The sequence below is a fragment of the Ornithodoros turicata genome, chromosome 6 (genome assembly GCF_037126465.1).
Source record: "Ornithodoros turicata isolate Travis chromosome 6, ASM3712646v1, whole genome shotgun sequence".
NCBI classification, from domain to species: domain Eukaryota; kingdom Metazoa; phylum Arthropoda; class Arachnida; order Ixodida; family Argasidae; genus Ornithodoros; species Ornithodoros turicata.
Window position 1 is genome coordinate 50,465,814 of NC_088206.1, and position 21,666 is coordinate 50,487,479.

General features: G+C 44.5%; 1 protein-coding gene across 1 annotated transcript; it reads left to right on the forward strand.

The window, feature by feature from the left end:
• Window positions 1-647: 647 nt before the first annotated feature.
• On the forward strand, window positions 648-13,292 carry LOC135396665 (uncharacterized). The gene is made up of 7 exons (XM_064627754.1): window positions 648-926; window positions 1,034-1,193; window positions 1,325-1,651; window positions 1,765-2,157; window positions 7,154-7,467; window positions 8,866-9,564; window positions 11,248-13,292. The coding sequence occupies exons 2-7, from the start codon at window positions 1,049-1,051 to the stop codon at window positions 11,626-11,628; spliced, it is 2,259 nt and encodes a 752-aa protein (XP_064483824.1). The 5' UTR covers window positions 648-926; window positions 1,034-1,048; the 3' UTR covers window positions 11,629-13,292.
• Window positions 13,293-21,666: the final 8,374 nt, after the last annotated feature.

Genomic DNA, 21,666 nt, shown 5'->3' on the forward strand with positions numbered 1-21,666 from the left:
CTCCGGGAAAATGAAAACTCTCCGCCTCTGTCTGGGGGTGTTCACGTGGGGGGTTCACTCGATCCTTGGTCGCCGTGTTAGCTCTGCCTTCCGCCATTTGTTTTGCTGCTTGAAGCTCCCCGTTTTCTTTTTCGAGCGTCTCCACTCTATTGATTAAGGATTCGATTATCTCCGTTTTTGTCTCGCATTTTGCAGATTTTACGGTTTGCCTCTTGGGTTGCGCTCGAAGTTCGTCGTTTTGCAGCGTGGTGAGCTTTTCCGAAAGGGTCCCGAGTTGTGCTGTTAGGCTTTCTACTATTTTGCCGAGGGTCTGGTTTCTCTCTTCCATACTCGTGAGGGTCTCGCGTTGGTCGCTCAATTTCTGGTCGTACCTCTGGAACTTCTTGCATATCTTGCATTCGAATCTGTCCGTTGACTCTTCAGCTTGTTTATAACTCTCGAAGTCTGTCTCCTCTATATACATCCAGCGCCTACACTCATCGCACTGTAGCATTCGCTGGTCCGCTTTTTCCCCCGGCATTTTCGGTGCGGTAAGAGTGAAATTTCACTAACCTTTTGAAAGTCGCGCCGCGATGCCGCGATCCTCCGTCCGCACCGTGGCACCGTGTTCCGCACCGTGCGTCTTTGCCGCTGGGGGGCTTGCCGACTTGGCTTGCTTGGCTCTTCGCTAGCTATAGAAGTGGGGAAGTGGTCTGCTCACGCTGCTCACGCCTCGCCTCGCGAACCATGCCGCGAACAGACTTGCGGACACGCTTGCGGATGGCGATTTAGCTAAATATTCCAGCGACACGTCGGATCATCCGTGATGCACTGCTAACGTACCATGAAGACCTCGCATAGAACACCCAACATCACACCACCACCATAGCTAAATATTCTCTTCAAGAAAGCTGTGTATCTTGTTGGACGTCCGTCGATGGGCACCGGTGAGGGAACGTTTTAGTAACACCTGCGAATGATGTCATGTGCATGTTCGGTGCAAAAAGTGGGGGCGTCTGTACAATATTGTTCCATGCTCCGCTCTGTTACTCAGGTTCCCAATTAACAAATGGCAACAAATTCGGCTCACATAGCGTACAGGTGCAACAAGTGCCAGTCAACATTTTCTCAGCTGCACCCTCTCAGGCAGCATCATGTGGATGTACATAACTTCCAAGTGAACTATGAAACTCACGAGTTCAATTCTGAAGCTGGTAAGTATATACGTCTCATGCTCTGTTGCACACACCTACCATTTGCACGTATCTTGTCGCACATGGTTTAGTATTATGAATGGCATAATTGTGTTGAAATTGAGTACATTGCTTAATTTTACTGCTTTCAGATTTTCATGCCTGGAAAGAAGAAATGCAAAAGGCAACCAGGAGCCACTTTATTAAACGCACAGGAAAAAAAAGATTGAAAGATGGAGGTTCAAAGTGTTACTATATTTGTAACCGATCAGGAGCCTTTATAGAGAAGACACAGCACCGGAAAAGATCCATAAAATCACAAGGGTCAGTCAAGTGTGGGTCAACCTGCCTTGCAGATATGTCTGCAATATTCCAAAATGGCAAGGTCTCAGTTGTCTTTCAAGCTTCCCATTATGGACATGACTTTGAGCTGTGTCATACCCTACTGACAAAAACAGGGAAAGATGCAATAATAGCTGGTAAGTAACAGGTTATTACTTTGGAATGAAGTCACTGCAGATCCCTGTAAAACACTATGTTATACTGGAAGGTCTTTCTTTTTTACCTTAAACAAACTATTTTCTTATATCAGGAAAACTACATGACGATGTTGCACCCAGTGTTGCGTTTGACGGTATCCGGGGCATGCTGGACGACACATTTCAAACGATTCACCTCACCGCAAGGCAGGCCCTGCACAACATCATGACGGACTACAATATATGTTATGATGAGAGGAAGCACGAAGACGATCACCATAGTGTTGCCCTGTGGGTCAGTTCTATGAGATCGCAAACAAACAATCCAGTGCTTTTCTTCAAGCAGCAAGGCGAGAAGGATGACCCTACTGTCTTTCAACGAGGAAACACCGACTTGTTGCAAGATGAGGATTTCTTGTTAGTGCTCATGACAGGTGTGCAAAAACAAATGTCAAGGCATTTGGGCACTGAGAAAGTGTGCGTAGATTCTACACACGGCACCACAGGTGGGTCATTCTATGTATACTGCCACTTCATGCATTTTGCTTAAAGGTTCAGGTGAAAAGGTTTACAGTAATGCATGCTCTCCTGCACTATGACTTTTAAAGTAGCACAGAAGCCATTTTTAACATCCTGTTTTCTTCCTATAAAACTGTTAAGTAGGCCAGTAAGATGCACCATGCGAAGTAATTCACACCACAGAGTCATAATTATCCCAGAAATTTAATGTAAAATGCGCCGCAAATAGCGGCCGTGCGCAACCAGAGAAGAGCAGTACCAGCCTGTGATCAGCCTGGAACCTCGCGCGGGCGGTATAAGGAGGACGCTCGCTGATTGGTCTAGAGAAATGTTGTCTGCTACTCCGCTGTCGTCTGCTATTCGGCTGTTCCGGGTTCTGAAAAAGCCTTTTTCCTGGCTCGGTAATGATTCATCCGCTCCTTCTATTCCAAATTCTCCGGGAGAACTGGCAAAACTGGTTTACGGTGGCAAAGGGACAAGGCGCTGACCTCCACTGACCGGCGAACCAGAACGAGTTCTCCTTATAATGTCATCGGTGATGTGGCATCATACCTTCTCATCCTCATTATACCTGGAGTGGTGAGCTATGGGTGAACGCGCAGGGCCATGTTTATGTGAGTTTTTTTCTGGGAAACAAATTGCACACATCAAAACCCTTTGCGCTATTCGGTGAAATGACACACACGCTTTCATCAGACGCCTTAATCTGAAATTTTTTTCGATGGCACTCTGTACTCCTTTAAAGTGAAGACCATATCCTACATTTTGAGCTTTGTTTGGAAGCTGTTACAGCATGTAAATATATTTAAGTGTGGGTATGTACCTGGACACATAGGTGGCACTTTGTATGACTCCTATAAAGAGCTCCGATTTGAGAAATTCATGTCTTATAGAAAAAAGAATGCGGTTAACATGCTGCCAACATTACAAGTACAACTTGTCACTCGCTGCAGTCTGCATTTTATGTTCCGCTTTTATTCTATATGCTTTATTCCTGTCCTGTACTGAGTACTCTCCTGCAATATGACAAAACATTCACAAAACTTCCAGTTGATTGCTGCCTACTTTCAGAATTTGTTATTACATATTTCTCTGTGTTCCATCAACTGATGGTGCATGGGAACCTTAGGTTTCTTTAAGCATCGGAAAAAGACTGCCCTGTCTGTGTGCATTGTCTCGTTGTGACAGTTTATTATTATTACATGTTGTAACAGCTTTATGTATCCCTTTTAAAGAAAGCTTTCGATCTTGCAGGAAGGTACTCATGATTTCTTCTTCTGCTCTTGTTCAAGGAAGGGTAACAGTAATGGTAACGGAAACAGAAACGGTATATTACCGAAATTGGAGATGGTAACGATAATGGAAACGCATATCACTGTGCTCCATTACCGGAAATAGAAACGGAAACGAAAAATTATCATCCGGTATTGAATTCGGGTAATGGCTATTACTGTTGTGCAATGACATTTCAGTGGCTTTTAATTTTATTTTTGTATTTTGATGACATTCCCTATAATACTCTAAATACTACACGACAGCATGGAAACAAAGCGCAATGTTGGATATCGACTGTGCATTACTCGCTTACCGACTCGTGACATTACCTGTATGGCATCGAGACATTAGACTTAAACAACATAGATTCCACGCACTCTACTCCACCATAGCACGAGGATGACAGCATATGATTTTTATTATTTTTATTTTTTACTTTCTTCTTTTCACCGTGGCAATGGCAGTATTGTTTACGACTGAGAGTGTCCGCCTATGAATGCGACATTGGATGAAGGTTACGCCCATCCTGGGTTGCTGGACTCAGAGTGACTGGAGACAGAAGACTAACTGAAGACATGTTCCTACACTTCTTTAGAAATTCTTTGTAAAAAGTTCTTTGCAAGATGTGCGCATCCCAATGACGTAAATTTACTTGTGTAGTGTCTACGTGTGACACCGAAGCAAAACATGGTGCTGACAGAGCCGGACAGGCTGCCCTCCCGCAGTTTTGCGTCGGCTGTTCCATTACCAGAAACAGTAACGGAACGGAACGGAAACGAAATTGAATGCTGGTATCAGAAACAGATAACGGAATCGAAAATCTAGCAGTAACGAAAATGGAAACGGTAACGAAATTACGTCCGTTATCCTTCCCTCCTCTTGTTCGGTTATTCGTTTCGAGTGTTTTTTTTTTTTTTTTCGTTTTTTGTTTGTTAAGCTATTGTATGTTGGGTCCCTACATGGCAGTTTGGCAGTGGAATTTGTAATGCTTTACTGCAAATCCTTGACAGTATGACAAGGGTAAATTTTGTCTCTAGTTTGTGATTCGTCTTCGTTGATCTTCGTAGAAACCAACATTGCACTGCAGCAACTCGTATGCCAGCACGCGGCGACAACTGGCATGTGCGTTTGACCAAAAACGATAAGAAAAACCTAGGGCTTTGTCGAACATGCAGAGACTTGCCGTTGTCGGTGCTCAGTCGCTTTCATGGCGAACGGGCAACTGAAATGCGCGGGTTATTTCTACTCAGTACTGTCCAAATAGGTGAGAGACTGCACTGTCACCAAATAAACCCAGTAGCAAGGTGCACACTTTTTATTTTTGTTTTTACTGGTGACAGGTCAACAGGTGGTATTGTTCTCCCAAACTGCAGCGGATGTCTTTTCTAACATCAGTTGGCAATGCATGTATAAAGCCTCAGAGAGCTCAAAGCCACTGTGTGTATTCTAGTGAATGATTTATCCTGGGAACGGTACACCCTTCTGTGTGGTAAAAAAAAGAAGAAAAACCAATGTTTACGTTTACATGCACTAACAATTTCTAAGGCGATGATGAGCTCTGCATGAATGAAAGATCTTTCTTTTTTCAGTATTATGTGCTCTGGTCACCCATATTTTTCATTTCATTCCACTCAATTAGCTAATTAGGCACGTAGCTATAACTGCCACTAAAAACAAACAACAAAAAACATGAAGGACAACACACATGGATGGCACACTAATAACATTTTGTTGACAGTACAATGCTTTTACACTTTGAAACCCTACAAAAATACACTTTCCTGCATTGACAGGCCAATCGATGTGTTGCTGATGCTCAGTTCCCCTCCTTCCAAAATAAGATGAGCCTCCCATAATTGGCTATAATTTGTAATATACATAGTCCTAACATGTCTGCATAATTGACTAGTGAACAGTCTAATTATTTATACTAGGGTTGAGGTCTAGATTAGTAAGCTGTAGGGTGTTTTGAGAAACACCCAGCCTAAGTCTTTCCAGCAATCATATCACATGGACTTTTTCTGAAAGAAAAAAAAAAAACTGAGATGTACAAAACACAAAGTGGTACTGGTTGACACCACAGAACTTGGACAGAACAGTTGCTTCAGGGCGCTAACACAGAGTTTAAAAAATAACTCTGCTGAACAGTGTTGTAATACCGTAATAATTGGACAGTTAGCAAACTCTTTATACAGTCGAGCCACGTTTATCGGGACGGCTCCGTTTCCTGTGGAAATGTCCGGATAGCGGGGGAACTGGATAAGTGAAACACGAAAATCCAGAGTGATCCTAAAAGGACATCTTTATTGACCATTACGCAGAAAACTATCCATTGTCATCTGTTTCATTCTAATACACGCATCCAGTTCTTGCTAATGGCATTTACTTGCGAAATATTGTTCTGTTGCTCGAAAAATAATAGCACTGTTCTCAGTGCCGCCAGCGCATTTTCTACCGTCACAGCCGGTGCATCCACACTTTCATCGTCAGATTCTTCTTGAACACTATCGGAAGCAACGACACTGACGATATCGTCATCTGTGATTGCAGCGCAGGTCTGCTCGTTGCGGACCTTCTCAGTTTAAAATGACAAGACTGCTCAGTGGTTTACTTTTGTGTAACGTGCAAAGTCGGAAAGGGAGAAAATTCTTCCTAGCAACACCGTCTTTGTGTCAGTAAAAAGGAGGCCACGACCAGGGTTCTCGACCTTGCTTGACTAGGTGTGGGCCAAATGTCATTCCTGGACAATGACCGGATAACTGAAGCCGATTGTTGGGTATTAGTCACTTCTGTTCCCTGGAATTCTCGTCCGAGTCCGGAAGATGCAGTCCGGATAAACAAGGGCGAAACACATGCGGAGAAATCCGTCCCCATGCTTTTTTGTCAGGATAGCGCAGGATCCAGATAAATGAAGTCCGGATAAACGCGGGTCGACTGTAGCTATATGTAACATATAATTATTTAATTAAATAAAACAAAAATATATTTCACCGTCACGCCAGCTCGCTTGCCTTCTTTTGTTATGTTCATAAAAAAATATCTGTGGCTGGGGCACAGAACTGTTATCAACGTTCAACTACTGTATTTTCCGGTGTATAACGGGCGTTATACACGTAAATATTTTCCTGCTGAGTTCTTTCTCAGGTCGGTGATGTACAAATTCTAGCCGCTTCCAGGGTGTGCTGTGACTTTCTCCCAGATCTCTTAGGGTCAGTTGACAAAACCGGCAAAATGGCACCGGACTTCATAAAAAGATATCTGATCTCTGATATCTTTTCAGATGGCTGGCATGATTGAGAAAGGACGCGAAACCGAAAGCGGAGAGGTGACTGAAGTATACTGTATGACACCGATTCTGTTGCATTGGAGTTTACGGCTTTGACTAAATGTGCTTCAAATAATGCATATGCAGATATGATACACCACCTTGGTTTATCGTGTACACTGGTGGCAGCGCAGAAGCTTGTAGCAACATTGCGGTGCGCGTTATACATGGAACTTTTTTAAAATTCGGCCCGCTTTTAGGAGTGTGCATTATACACCGGAAAATACAGTACTGTAATTGATGTACAATACTCGGTCATTATTAAATTATTTGTGCACATCGGTACACCTTTTATGTTCAACTTGGCTTCTATTATGCCTCATGCTATTGTTGGCTATGGTTTCCATGCCTATGAGTTCTCATGAAATTCTGATTTCTTACAGGCTTCAACTTTCAACTGGTTGCACTACTATGTGTTGATGAATTTGGAGCAGGTGTGCCACTTGCTTACTGCATATCTAATAGGACAGACTGTGTTGCCCTCAAGTTGTTTTACAAATGCATCAAAGAAGAAACTGGACCACTTCACACAAAGGTCTTCATGAGTGACAGTGTCCCTGCCTTCTATAAAGCCTGGGAGGAGACCATGGGCCCCGTCCAGAAAAGGCTGCTGTGTGAATGGCACATAGACAGGTGCTGGAGGAAGAATATCGCCAAGTACATTTCTTGTAAAGAACATCAAGCACATGTGTATAAGGTACGTACCAGTGGCACAGTAAAAAGTGAGGGAATATTAGATAAGCTTGGACAGGACAACAAACAATTAAGCCTATTCTTGCGTTTGTTGACCAGACTTGTCTGCCCCTTTGTGTCCCCTAGTCTCGGGGGGGTTTACATTATGCATGTTTCACAGCTTGCTGTGCGTTTGTCCAAAAGTTGGTTCAGATTCAAAATTCAGATGGTAAAGAGTCGACACTGAGATACTCAAATAAGAGACACCTCACTGTATGCAGAATGACACAGAAGGTATTTTCTTCTTTGTCTAGTAAGATAATGAATGGGTGGTGACATTCTGACCAAAATTACATTGGGCAAGACAGTTATACACGATGCATTACCGAGAACTTTCAACCCAAGCTTTACTGCAAGGAGGGTAACAGACACGGAAAAAATCAGTATCAGTGGATTCCGAGACTCATTCTGCTGTGACGTCGGAGCGTGCATCCCTTCCACAATGGGATTCAGTTGCAACAATGTCACAAGTTCCTTAGAATTAGGCGAAATGGCGCATAGACGCTCCGTTCTCCGATGTCATAGCCTCACTCAAAGGTGTCTTCAAGGGATGCTATCTTCACAATTACAATGCATATAAGTAATTATTTTTTTCCCACAATATTATGGTACAACGCATGACCACAATCATCAAAGTGCCACAACCAATTTCATATATGTTATATCTAGTGTGCGTGTTTATAGTATTATGAATAAAGCCAAACATGTTCACAATGAACATTATCAACTCTCTACCTACTTCTACACTTTTTCCTTTGGCTTTCAAAACTAAGTCTGATCACACACACTACAGAAGTGCCTAAATACTGATCTCAGTCATTTCTTGCTTGGGGGTTTGGTAGCATGCACAGTATAGAGCCTGAAGTCCTAGAATTTAACCCGGATTCTTCCCAGAATTTGCACCCCGAATTGAAGTTGCCTGTGTAGGGTGTAACCCGAATTTTACGCAGCAAAATGCCCTCACTGAAATATCTGTAGGAATGCACACCAACTTGTTTGGCAGCAAATGCAGTTCACCATTTGTACCAAACCAGTACAGTTAGTTTGAGCGACTGAGCCCAATTTCTCCACCGGATTTAGCATACTGGAAGTTTTTCCACGGTAATTCACAGGCCTTAAGCACATGTTCATTTGCCCGATTTTTACCATCCGAATTTAGAAAAAAAAATGTTTCCCGAAAATTTCAGGCTCAAAGTATAAAAAGTGTGTATGTTTGACACAAAGAAGCACAAAACCCTCAAGAACGATTTTCCTCTTCACGTTCTACACGACTGCTCCAAATGAACTTCCCTCTATCTCATTTTCTTCAGGCCTATAACTCTGTGTACAAATGAGACTAAAATTATTTCCTTACCTTTGGTAGGTACTACGCACTCTTCTCTCAGAGACGGATGTAGATGTTTTCAAAAAGCTGCACGACGCCTTCCTCAATGATTGCAAAGGAGAACACGTGCAGGACTTCAGGAAATATTTTGAAAAAATGTATGCTGGGCGACCAGAGATATGGGCATACTGTTATAGAACTGGTACCGGGCTAAACGAAAATATGCATCTCGAGGTATTCCACCGGGTTCTTAAGTGCTGCTACCTTGATGGCAAGAAGAACAAAAGAGTTGACAAACTGATCTCCACTCTCCTTCGGTTAACACGAGACAAAACATTTGAACACGTTGTTCAGCTGGCAATGGAAAAGCCCTGCTCGTACCTGGCAGCTATCAACAGCAGACACAAGAGAGGAGAGCAGATAAAGCCAGATGATGTTCACCAAGCAGACATTGGTCAATGGAAAGTGAAATCTCAGTCTTTTCCTGACACACACTATGTGGTGACGAAAATGACAGCTGACATCTGTAACACAAGCTGCAGAATTATATGTCGACCATGCAGTGCTTGTATACATGCCTACAGATGTTCATGCCCTGACAACCTTGTGCACATGAACATGTGCAAGCACATTCATTCAGTTGCATTATGGGACACCGCCACACCACCATCAAGTGCAAGACCAGATGATGATGATGATGATACTGATATTCAGTGGCATCCACAGGAGGACACTGAGGTAAGATTTTGTCATTACATTTCATAGGACCAACTATCTGTGTATACTATCTGAGGATCAGCGATAGTTCACAGTAGAGCCCTGCACAGGCATGGGGCACCGGCCTGCGGGCGGGGCTGGGCTTGTTATTGGCTATATGTTCCGGGCCGGGTCCAGGCCGACAAACATGTTTTCGAGAGTCAGGCTTGTCCCGGTCTCGCAGCTAATTCCACACAATGGACTGTTAGTTCATGTCATAATGTGCTTGTGTCATCCCTGGGCAGATGCAAAGTTGCAGATGTTTACAAAGACAAGCAATGAACATTGCATAATGCATATGATTCAACCCTTTCGTGGTCGTTCTCAAAGCCATTTCACATTTCTCCTGACTCCTCACATATTTCACAATCACATGTGCTAAGCTTGGTTAGAGGGATAGGGATTTGGAGAAGTAATTTGTCGACAGCATCCTCTAGCTAACCTCCACAAAAGCTTCATAGTGTAACGATGACGCCCTTGACCGCGTGTGTTTTGGATTGAATTTGGGCTCGTGCTGTTGCGGTGTTAAACCGCCAGTACTTATATGTTTGTGGCCTTGTCTTCTGTTCTTATAAATTTACTTATAAATTTATTTGATAAGCGCTAGAAACGCGTATGTCACGGCTGGAAATACTTGGGCAGGATCTACTCGCCGAGTCACCGGGCTGGACTATACTCACTGAACCACCGGGCCGCATAAAAACAGGTCCGGGCTGGGGCATTTTTCGATGCGCCCGGGCTGGGTCGTGACCGGAAAAGTCGGCCCGTGCAGGACTTTAGTTCACAGCACAGGACAATGACGCCGCACTCTTTAGAAATATCCAGTTAATTAATTTAGCATAGTCAGTAACTGACTTCACCTGAATGAATTCTTGGTGAATATGCATATTGCATATAGTCAAACTTCCAGCATATATAGGAAACATGATTTGTGCTAGAATATGCTTATTCAGTATGACATATGGATCAGACGAGGGGAAAAAAAAACTGGTATGAGCTAGTTGGATATACTATTTCCGTCTAGGGTGAAACTGCACACAGGGCAAGGTTCTGACTGCCTTGTGCTACTCCCATCTCTACTTGCATGTGCCTGTTTCACACCATACTGTGAAACTGAAACATTCCACAAGCCCATTCTGGCTATTGGCACAATGATCTGTGATCACTTGGAATCAGTCGTTAAAACAGGAATCTTTTTTAATGTAACATATGCCCTGATCAGTGCTGTAACAGCATAATCAAAGGATGACCACGTACAACCAGACAGAGGAAGGTAGACAGGGGGTCTCACGGGCTGATAGCTTAATGGCACATTTTTGTTGTCACCAAACCTTCAAAATGCCACAAAATTTTTTCATCTAGTTTGTTGAATGGATTTCCTTAGACTTCTTAGGTTTTATTGCAATACAGACACTCAGCACCTGCCTGATTATAATAACGTTTTCTTTGTACAAAAAATACAGTTCCATGGTAGAATTTAATTATGTTTAAACATACTTTCTTCTGCAGTTACGGTGTGCCCCTCAGAAGCAATCGTGACTTAGACACATGTAGAAAGAGGAAAAATAGATTTGGCTACGAGGCCCAAAGCAAAAATAAACACATAACGTGTTGACTATCTGTACATAACTTTATTGTGTATTTTGTTTGTGTTCTTTGTCTTAGGTCTGCAGCCCATCAGCACTGATGAGATGTCAAGGACAAGCAGAAGAATCTGCCACATTAGATGAGTGCAAGATCCTTGTTGAAGCTGTATCAAACCGCCTCAGCAGCCCATTATGTGTGAAGACAAGGCAGGATGTTGCGAGAATGCTGAGGGAGGTTCTCTCTGTGATGTCAGCAGATGAAAATGATGCTGAACCCGCTGCGACACCACCAATCAAAACAATGTCAAAACATGTGCAAACAGTGCCAATAGTTAAAATCTGTGCAGCCACGTCAAAGCCAACCTTTGCAGAAATGCAAATGATTACAAGAACATTTCTAGAACCTGATGTTCCAACTACTTCTGAGGATTCAGAAGATCATACATATGTGCAAAAATAACTACTATATATAGGATGCTCGCAAAGTTTTAGATGTTCATGTGCCTTGCCTCAGCAACTGAGTTCCAACGTACACTTGCTTGCACTGCTTTGGTTCATTTAATTGTTAGCATTTGTGACAAGAGAGGCAAAAGTCTTGAAGAAAGTTGGAATTAGAAATCATGCCTACTGAGTTCTGCAATTAATTCTTATCAAGGGAGTTAAATTTGTTTTTGGTTTTAACTAGGTTCTTACGGCACTTTTCTGCTTTTGTTCCACAGAAGGCTGTCACTCCACTCGGTATTATTGTAAACCTCTACCCAATATAGGCCAGTCAGATCACACAGCTAGGCTGATTCATTTTATGATGCTTTGTTTCACAATTCAAGGAAATGTATCTCTACGGTGACCTCAGTGAGCAAATAACGCTGTTGGCCGAGTTTTGAGCATTTTTGCTAGTCTCGTTGATCCTTTCCAGTATGAGCTTGTAATAATAACCTGTAAGAATGAGCCTGTTGGCTTGCACCTTTTCAGCCATTGCATCTGGGTCCTTGACAATTATTTTCAGCACATTTAGAGAACAGCGTACTCTGACCAAGCCATCATCAGCTTCCAATCTGCCCGACAATTGTGCACCAACTATTCTTTTTGATGCTACAGGTTTTCCCGCTCATTTTAAAGGGACTATGAAACGATTTTTTTCTTCGTTTCGTTCGAAAGAAGGCATTTTTCTGAGTCTAGAACCGAAATTCTGCTTTCATCGCGCGAGCGGATTTCTCGGGATCGAATTTAAACGGAGCGGCGAAGGGAGGACAGCTGGCGCCGCACCGTGGCGAGATGCCGAGCGGAGACACAACGGGTAACATGACGCGACCACGGCCGGCAGGAGCATGCGCCGTAGGATCCCGCGTATGCGTTCATCGGGAGTGGACATTTCCATGACAGCAGCTTTCGCGCGATCGGCAGATTTCGGCAGTGGCGGCAGCCACAGCGCGAGCTCGCGGCATTACTTGCCATTGTGCAACACCGGTGACGTAACGGGGAACCGAAGTGCGGTCCGTACAGTTACACCATCGACAGGGAAATATGCGCGGGAGAGGAGGAACGCGGAAGAGACATTTCCAGCGCGCGCTCCTCGCAGAGTGGAGCGATTTCGTCCGGAAAAATTTGTGGCATATTAGTTTCTCTGCGGGAAGAACAGTTTCCATCGAAAAAAAGTATGGGGGTTCGGGAAATTTCATAGTCCCTTTAATCCATTGGTTACTCAATTTAATCCCAGTTCTACCCAAACCCAATTTAATTCAATGGTCAACCAAATTAATCCAACACCAACCAACTTAATCCAAGCAACAATATATTCATAATGCAGTGTGTCAAACTGAAATTTCCATTAAAATTTGTGGCATTCTTATCATGACTACAAATTCTATTACTACAGTGATTTTACTCTCTGCAATATTCTACTCAAGAATCCATGACTACTGCTTGTCTTTATGATATTTCATGACGATTTCTGACGAGGGGTCATAACTTGTACGACTACAACTAGTTGAAACTGTCTTGTGAGATTCATGACTGCTGCTTGCCATTATGACATTTCATGACTATTTTGGACACAGAGGTCATAACTAGACTGCATGACTACAGCTGGTTCAATCAGTGTCGAGCAATAAATTTATGACTATACTGCTTGTCATTATGACATTCCATGACTATGTCATGATACATACCATGAATCGATTTTATGGGACTACCGCTCGTTCAAACAGTGTCTATAGTGTTTTGTGACTATCAGCAGTCATTATGACATTCCATTACTATTTTCATGATGTAACATGAATCGATTTTATGGGACTACCGCTGCTTCAAACACTGTCATATAGTGTTTTGTGACTGCCAATGGTCATTATGACATTCCATGACTTATTAATTATATGTGCCATGTGTGTGATTTTATGGGTCTACCGCTACATTATATGACTACCGATTAGAGCCCTGCATGGGCCCCCGACCCGGGACGGGCTTCTTGCTGGCTGTGTGCTCCGGGCCGTCAAACATGCATGTTTCCGAGAGTCTGGTTCCGCCGGGTCACGCTAGAGTTACTAAATACTAGGTCACACAGCTAATTCCACACAATGGGGGACTATTAGTTCACGTCATCACGTGCTGTCGTCATCCTGTGCATATATTTGCAAAAACAACCGAAGGATGCTGCGTTATGCATATGATGCGACCCTGTAGAACAGCGCCCGATCGACAAATCCATCAGAGCCAATCCTAATATCCTAATGGAACCATTAGGCCTATCGTAATTTGGGATATCTCCAATAGGACTAACGGTTTAGTGGTTTGATAGGACCTATGGGTCTAATGGCCTGGAGGGAGCTCCACAAAAGTAAAAATACAATTTGTTTGTTTCTGTCTTTTCCGACTCCTGTCATAACAAAATCTAATTTCTCTTGCTTCAATTCTTACCTTTGTTTCCAAGACTTCGAAATATACAATGCGCGCTACATTTCAAGCAGTGAACAGAAAAAGTAAAAAATTAAATAAACGCTCTCCAGAACTGAACGACCTCACTCAAGATGGCAGTGTCCATTTCCTTCGATGCATTGGCATCAAGCTGGAAGATCAGGAAAAGATCTTCCCGGAACAGCACCGCAAGCGGTACTGCCCCGACGACCTTGTTATCGGCCGCGCGTTCAAAGACACGGCCCACCCAGGGGCGGACCGCGTTATCAAGGGGCCCTTCTCCAAAAATGAAGGACCGGCTCCCTTTCGCCTCCCTCCACCGCGAAAGATCCTGGCCCAAAGGCGAAAGATCAATACGCGGATTTGAAGGGAGACCAGAGCATAGCAAGCTGGAAGTGGATGCAAACAGCACATATACTATACTTATAGCTTGTCTTCCGTGATTTGGCGAATCCGATAGCCCAGTTCGCTGCCGTAGTTAAACAGAAGGGGTGAGGTGTCTAAATTTATTTCATTTACTCACACACGCAACATTGACGCGAGGAATGGCTTGGGATATGAACTCAAGACTACCGCAACGTCGTGTTTCTTACTCATTCTGGTTTAGACATTCTGTAGATCCATCGAGAATCATTCTTCTGCAGTGCAATCGTGCGTTTTTTTTCTCTCTTGCAACACTTCATTCCATCAGGGAATTCCGTCAAGACCATAGAAATCTTACGGAGGACTAGGAAAATTTTTGAAACTGCCGACACGCCACACCTGGGGGATATACGGAAAGCGACGTCCACCTGTGAAGCTCCCAGTCGTTTTATGAATGCTTATGGTACTCTCGCATGGCACGTGGCTTTTATAGAAAATGGTTAAAAATTGGGCTGTTCGGTATTTCATACTTTAAAAACGATAAAAGCCCCCGTGCCGGGCGACAAACAAGGACCCTTTTACTCCCTCAAACCTCCCTAGTGCTTTTATCTTTTCGAAAATACAGGACTTAGGAGTTGCTAATAGGGGTGTGCGAATCCGAATATCTTAAGTCGAATCGAATATCGAATCGCATGAAGGAAAAAATTCCGAATACCGAATCGAATATCGAATATTCGTGCAAAATTTACTATATGTGACTTTCGCACTAAAAGTTTTCATTTTGTAGCCCATGGCTTTAGTGCAATTTTTCTGGCATTAACTGTCACAAGAGAGACATGCAATTCTTCTGCTAAAAGCCCCTACTCTTTAATTTTACATGAGAGTGCTTCCTGCTTTTCAGGTGAGCCTACACTTACTGGTGTACTGGAGTGGTTACCTTCATTTCAAAATTTTATGTCAGGCAGTAGCATGTTATACGGATGATGTTGTAATGGTTTCAGACAACGACAGGCCGTTTGTGAAACAAACGAATTGGCATCCTGCCTAAGCTTTGCCATGAACACCCTTCAGTTTCTTTGCACTCGCCCTAGGAAGTTGCACTACTGAAATTTTAGGCGTAAATGACATCTTTAAGACACCCTTGTTCGTGAGATGTAGTCATTATTCAAGAGTCCTAACTTTTTAAAGGCAACCTCACAGACATTAAATAAAAGTCCCTCGTCGGCACCGCTAAACTGCATGTGGGAGGGGCGCCACCCCTCCCACAGACTATGTCTACAAAACTAACTTTGGATAATCCCGCCTGTGTTGGTCCTGCAGCAAGGGCAATTTCGTAAAGGAGGCTTCACCTCATGCATGGAAGCATCAGGTGAAGCCCACTTTCGGGTTGCGTCGTTCATATTCGTGGAATAGTCGAATATTCGAAAAATCGAATATTGGATATTCGATTCGCGAATCGAATAGTTCGAGCGTTTGATATTCGATTCGAATTCGAGAACTCGAATATTCGCACACCCCTAGTTGCTAACATAGGAGGGACTCATTTATAAGTATTGTGCCTTCGAAAAGTTACTAGGCAGGCTTGAGGGTGTAGAACGGTAACCTTGCCCAAACACCCAAACAGCTAAGTGTTTTCTGTGAGTGTACCTCATTACTTAGTCTAATCAGCTTAATTGAGCTCAAGAATCTGCCCCGATAAAGTAACGTGTTTTGCGTTAATTAGAAAGCAGGTGCCACAACACCATTTCTGTCACAAATACAGGATCTTTCACAATATGTTTCCACAAAAATTTGACAAAAACAACCACACACACACAAAAAGAAAGGAAACGTCGCTCATCAAGGCGCGCTCGTCCAAGTTGTCCCGCCTAAGGTATGGGGTGAAGGAAGGACAACAGAGCAGTATACAAATGAACAGACAGACAAACATCCGATGTCACACTCTTAAAAATGAACTTCACCGCATAGCACGCTCCTAGCCAACCATCTACTCGAATGATATCGCTATGCGCCCTGATTTGTTCAAACGGTAGGGGTACGCCTTTTTTGTGACACTTATGTTGTTCATAATTGTCACAAGAAATGGCGTACGCCTCCCGTTTTCAGCAAATCAGGGCAGATAACGATATCATTCGAGATGATGGTTGGCTAGGAGCGTGCTGTGCGGTGAAGTTCATTTCTAAGAGTGCATGATTATCAGATGCCTGCGAACAGATAACCTTGCGAAGACAAAATACGTGATTGGGTCGGTCCCGCTCCCGCCCCTTTTTCTCTTTTCTTCCTTTTTTTCGTTCCGTTTTAATGAGCGGTGGGATCTTGGGGGCGCTGCCGATCCCAAATATGAAAGCGCGCTTACAGATGTAAGTCATTACAGACATGGCAATTTACGGGTGTCAAATAATTGGGGAATATGCAGGGTGTTTGCTACACCTAACGTGATAAAAAATTCTAACTGGCGACGTACTCGCCGGAGGATTGTGGGACTTTAGGCAATTACCTTCTAGAACCTTTTGCCGCCGTTTAGGGAGTCTTTGGACAATTTTTAATTGGGGAAATTTATTGTTGTCAATTCAATTAACTTTCAAAATTGTCAATTGAAACTCACTTTTCTTTACAGGAATATGAAGCCCTCCAGGGATAACCAAAGCCCCAACAAAACTATGCACAGTATCGCAGCAGAAATAGTCGAAAAAATTGGGAAAATTTTCGCATTAGCCCAGCCTGCTCGATTGTCGCAAAAGGGAGCGCACGGGAAGTGCGGGTTGAGGAGGATGTGTTTCCACCTCTTGGTTTTACCTTTTGCTTCCCTGCTTTGACCTTGATGCTGGTGAGAATTCCATCTTATCACAAAGAAGGCAAAAGGCAGGGACATTTTCTCCTGTAGACGCACATTTGGCGCGCGCTCCTTTGTGATCAATCAAGCAGGCGGGGGTAAAGCAGAATTTTTACTAATTTTCTTACTATTTCTGTTCCATAGTTTTTGTTGGGTCTGCTTGTTTTCTGTTGGGGCAATTGTTTGGGTGGCAAAAACCTCCAGGAATGTCATTGCAAACTCACAAATTTTTATCAAGTGTAGTTTTTATGGAAATTTAATGACACACTGGACACCGGCGCGCTAAAAAAAAATTGTTCGTGCACGATATGCAAATGGAGTATATGGGGTCTCAAGCGTATAATTGGGCCTAATTATATTAGCATATAATCAGCATACACCCTGGTTCATATCCACCAAGTCAGTCTGATAATATAGTCACACAATCTGTATGGGGTTATTGGATAATTCTGACGGAATACTGAGCGGCTATATGTGCTGCCAGGCTTCCTAACGGCTCCTAGTGGACCGTTGGATGCCCGTAAGTGACCGTTAGGTTGTCCTGGTGAAGAGCCGGTTCCCACCAGGGCCATCCACACAGTCAGAAGGCTATCTGTCGGTCCGCTATAGGAGCCCTGTCGGGCTGTTAGGTGCCTCTAATGGTCCCTCAAGCTACCTTGGTGAGGAGCCGTCAATAATTCCTGGCGGACACTTAAAAACCCGTAGAAATTCCTGATGGAGCTCTGTCGGATTTTTCAAGTTTCTGTCGGTTCTCAACTTATGTTATTTGAGGGAACCTGTGATCGTGCCAGCACAACCTCAAGGAACCAGTTATACTGCGGCAACTGTGTAGAAGTGGGTGAGCGAACTGGTTCAAATTTAATTAAATATTTAGTTACTTAATTATTTAAAACTTATTCTATATTTAATACTTATCATTTAAAAAAACTCGAATTGTTTAGTTACAATTTATTAATTCTTTATTGCTTGGTTGCAAGATATCGCTTGAGGTTTGCGGGATTCATTCGACTGTTTCACAACGCCCAGCAGATAACGCATTGTGGGCTGTCACTGATCTTCTACATCCTAAGCACACGTATGCAGGAGAGTAGCTCCTAAGTTTCTTTGAAGCAGCTATGACTTTCCCAGTGTTTGTAATGCTTTCGAAACACAAGAGGAAAGCAAAAGCGCTAAGAAATTGTCGGGTTGAGCAGCTTATTTGTAGCGAGCCGTGGACAACGACGGAGATGGCCACGCGCCTGGAGCACCAGCCTCCGTTCCACCGGCGCGGCGATGCGGCGATGGAGATAGGCCACCGTCATCGCCTCTCCGTGGCCATCATCGCCGGTCGGGGCTCATGTAGAGGAACAACACACCCTCTACGGGATCCGGACAGTTCGGTGCACGGACGAAATGTCCGTGCACCGAAATAACGGGAAGTGCGGGAGTCTGAACCCCCTACACCCCCCCCTTTGCTACGCCACTGGTAGAGGATGTTGTCGACAAACTCCTTCTCCCAATCTCTACCCCTCGCCACTAAGTTTTGCGAACGTGATTGTGGAATATGTGAGGAGTCAGGAGCAATGTGAAGTGGCTTTGAGAAGGTTCTAGAGCAGTGTTTCTCAACCGGGGCTCCGCGGAACCCAGGGGTTCCGCCTGTGTGCCTAATTTATTATCTGTGTGCATAAATGGAACATTGCGCATCCCGTGCACCGAAACGTCCGTGCACCGAAATGTCCGTACACCGACATGTTCTGCACCGAAATGTCCTAGACCCCTCCTCTACATCTGGAGACCCGAACAACGAACACCATGTTCGGCGTAATTCGGCCCTTTTACCATCCCAAATTTGACAACCTACTTGCATGACCATATTCTAAGCCATCGCTGTAGGTCCGGCGTACCGTTCTACCGAGGAACCGCTAGGCGACAACGTCAATTCACCGTGGCTCGTTCAACGTACTTCTGACCGCACCATCGACGAGCACTACCACGGCACGCTACCCCTGGAAGTCATCGCCATTACTCGACTCATCACGACTATATCACGAACGACCTTCGCCTCTCGATCGATCGGCGACCGCTCCTTTCCCGCTTCCGTCCACGCTCCCGACCCGATCGCCCACTGATCATCCCATCCGCCCACCGACCATCGCTTCACGGCTTCCAGGGACCGACCTGCGCTGTCCACGGCATCCGGCACACTCACGACCCACCGCTTCATTTCACGCGTCTCGACGCTCATCCGCTGCTGACCGCGACACCAAAGCAACGTGCTCGCCTGCCGGTTTCGGTAGTGTCGGCAGTCGACGCCACGGCACGTCTTCAGCCGGCGTCTCGGTAGCCAACACGGCTAGCGCAGCCTCGCCCTACGATCGACCCTACACTCTAAATAATTTTACACCTTAAAGGGTGTAAAAGAACATGTGCATGGCGCGCACCTTTTAAGGTGTAACGGAACACCCTCAAGACATCAAGGGTGTAATTGTGGCGAAGGGTGTAATGGGGGGGGGGGGGGTAACCTGCAAACCACAGAAGAGGCAGCTGGAAATTACCACAGGGGGGAATATGTTTATTAAGAAAAAAAGAAAGGAAAGTTGAAATTACAGCTTCATTGCGAAAGTATACTGTTTCTAGTTTTTACAAAAGGCGCATACTTTGGAGTGTCATTGTGGCTATCTTGGCATCACTCTTCGATCACAGCCATGCAAAATATTCTTTAAAACGCCAAGAATATACTTTTCTCACACTGAACTTGTAAGACTTCCCAGGTATACTACTCAGCTGTACCCTGTGTGAAGTAAAAAATAGGACATTGCAGACATATGTTGCACAGCACACACATGTTATAGGTGATTGATGTGGGTATATGCGGGCATCATACATATCAGACACAATCACAAGAACTGAATAGTTATGCTTTTATTAGGTTGACATTATGCCATGCAGCATACATATCCTACATTACGTAGGCATGAAGGTATTCAAACGTATCACTTAATACAGCTTTATCACATAGTAGTAATTTTATATTTTCCAGTCATCTAACCTTGAGGGGTTAGATGACAGTGTACCAAATGTTGAGTAACTGTGCATTTGGTCTTTATATCACAACTTGTATCACAAGCTTAAGTTCTGAGTACCACAAGCACTCCAACACTGCACAGGAACAGGAATACATTTAGCCTGTGTAATGGAGCCTGTCCCACCTCCAAATACACCCTCTGTTGCACCCTCATCACACCCTCCTGACAATGTCTCATAAAAGGGTGTAATTCACCATAGTTACACCCTCGAAAATTTTCAAGCCAAGGTTCTAGGGTGTAAAATAGGTGTAATACATGAGAATACACCAATTTTACACCTTTAAAGGTGTGAAAATATTTAGAGTGTACGGCTCTCGCTCCCGTGCCGTTTGCGGCACCCCAGGCCACGAATCTGACGCCCGACGACTTCACCGATCATCTCCGGCTCTGCAGCTTCCTCCCCGCTCACCGACCGTTTCGCGCAACGTGTGATGTGCCGGGCCGTGTGCATGCCCAGTAGTGCGCGTCATCCACGGTCACTCTTGCTCCCTCCCTCCGGTGTAGACGTGGTTCTTCGTTCTTCTTTCTCGCCGCTCCGCGTCTGTGGGGGAACACTGTAGTGGGCCGTCGACAACGACAGAGATGGCCGCGTGCCTGGAGCACGGGCCTCAATTCCACCGGCACGGCATGGAGATATCGCTTCTGCCTGGCATACCATCATCGTCGGTCGGGGCTCATGTAGAGGAACAACACCTCCTCTTCATATTGAGCCAATGTTCGTCTTTGCAATGACCGCCAGCCGCTGCAACCTGGTCCTGCGATCTCTATGTGAATCCCAATGCTAAAGATCAAATGTCGAGCACGGTCCCACAACAAGGCTGTCTGAAGCGAGCTTTGGTAGGCGGTCAAGTTACATTCGTATGCCAAACAGTACGTGGAAACTCAGGACAAGGCTCGCGGAACCCCTGGGTTCCGCGGAGCCCCGGTTGAGAAACACTACTCTAGAACCTTCTCAAAGCCAGTTCACATTGCTCCTGACTCCTCACATATTTCACAATCACGCCCGCAAAGCTTAGTGGCGAGGGGTAGAGATTGGAAGAAGGAGTTTGTCGACAACATCCTCTACCAGTTGCGTAGCAAAGGGGGGGGGGGGGCTGGTGGATAAGAGAGGGAGACTTTTATACATGTTCATACAACTAAGTTGCAGTGCTTAAATAGGGCCGCTAGGTATCCCTGTAATATCAACACGTTGCGTTGTTTACGTGTCTTGCCCCTCGCTCAGGCCTGCCACTCATGTAGTCCTACAACATCGACTTATAGCACATATCATGAAAATTGTCAGTGATGGGCAAAGTACTACAAAAAGTACTTGAAGTACTCGTCAAGT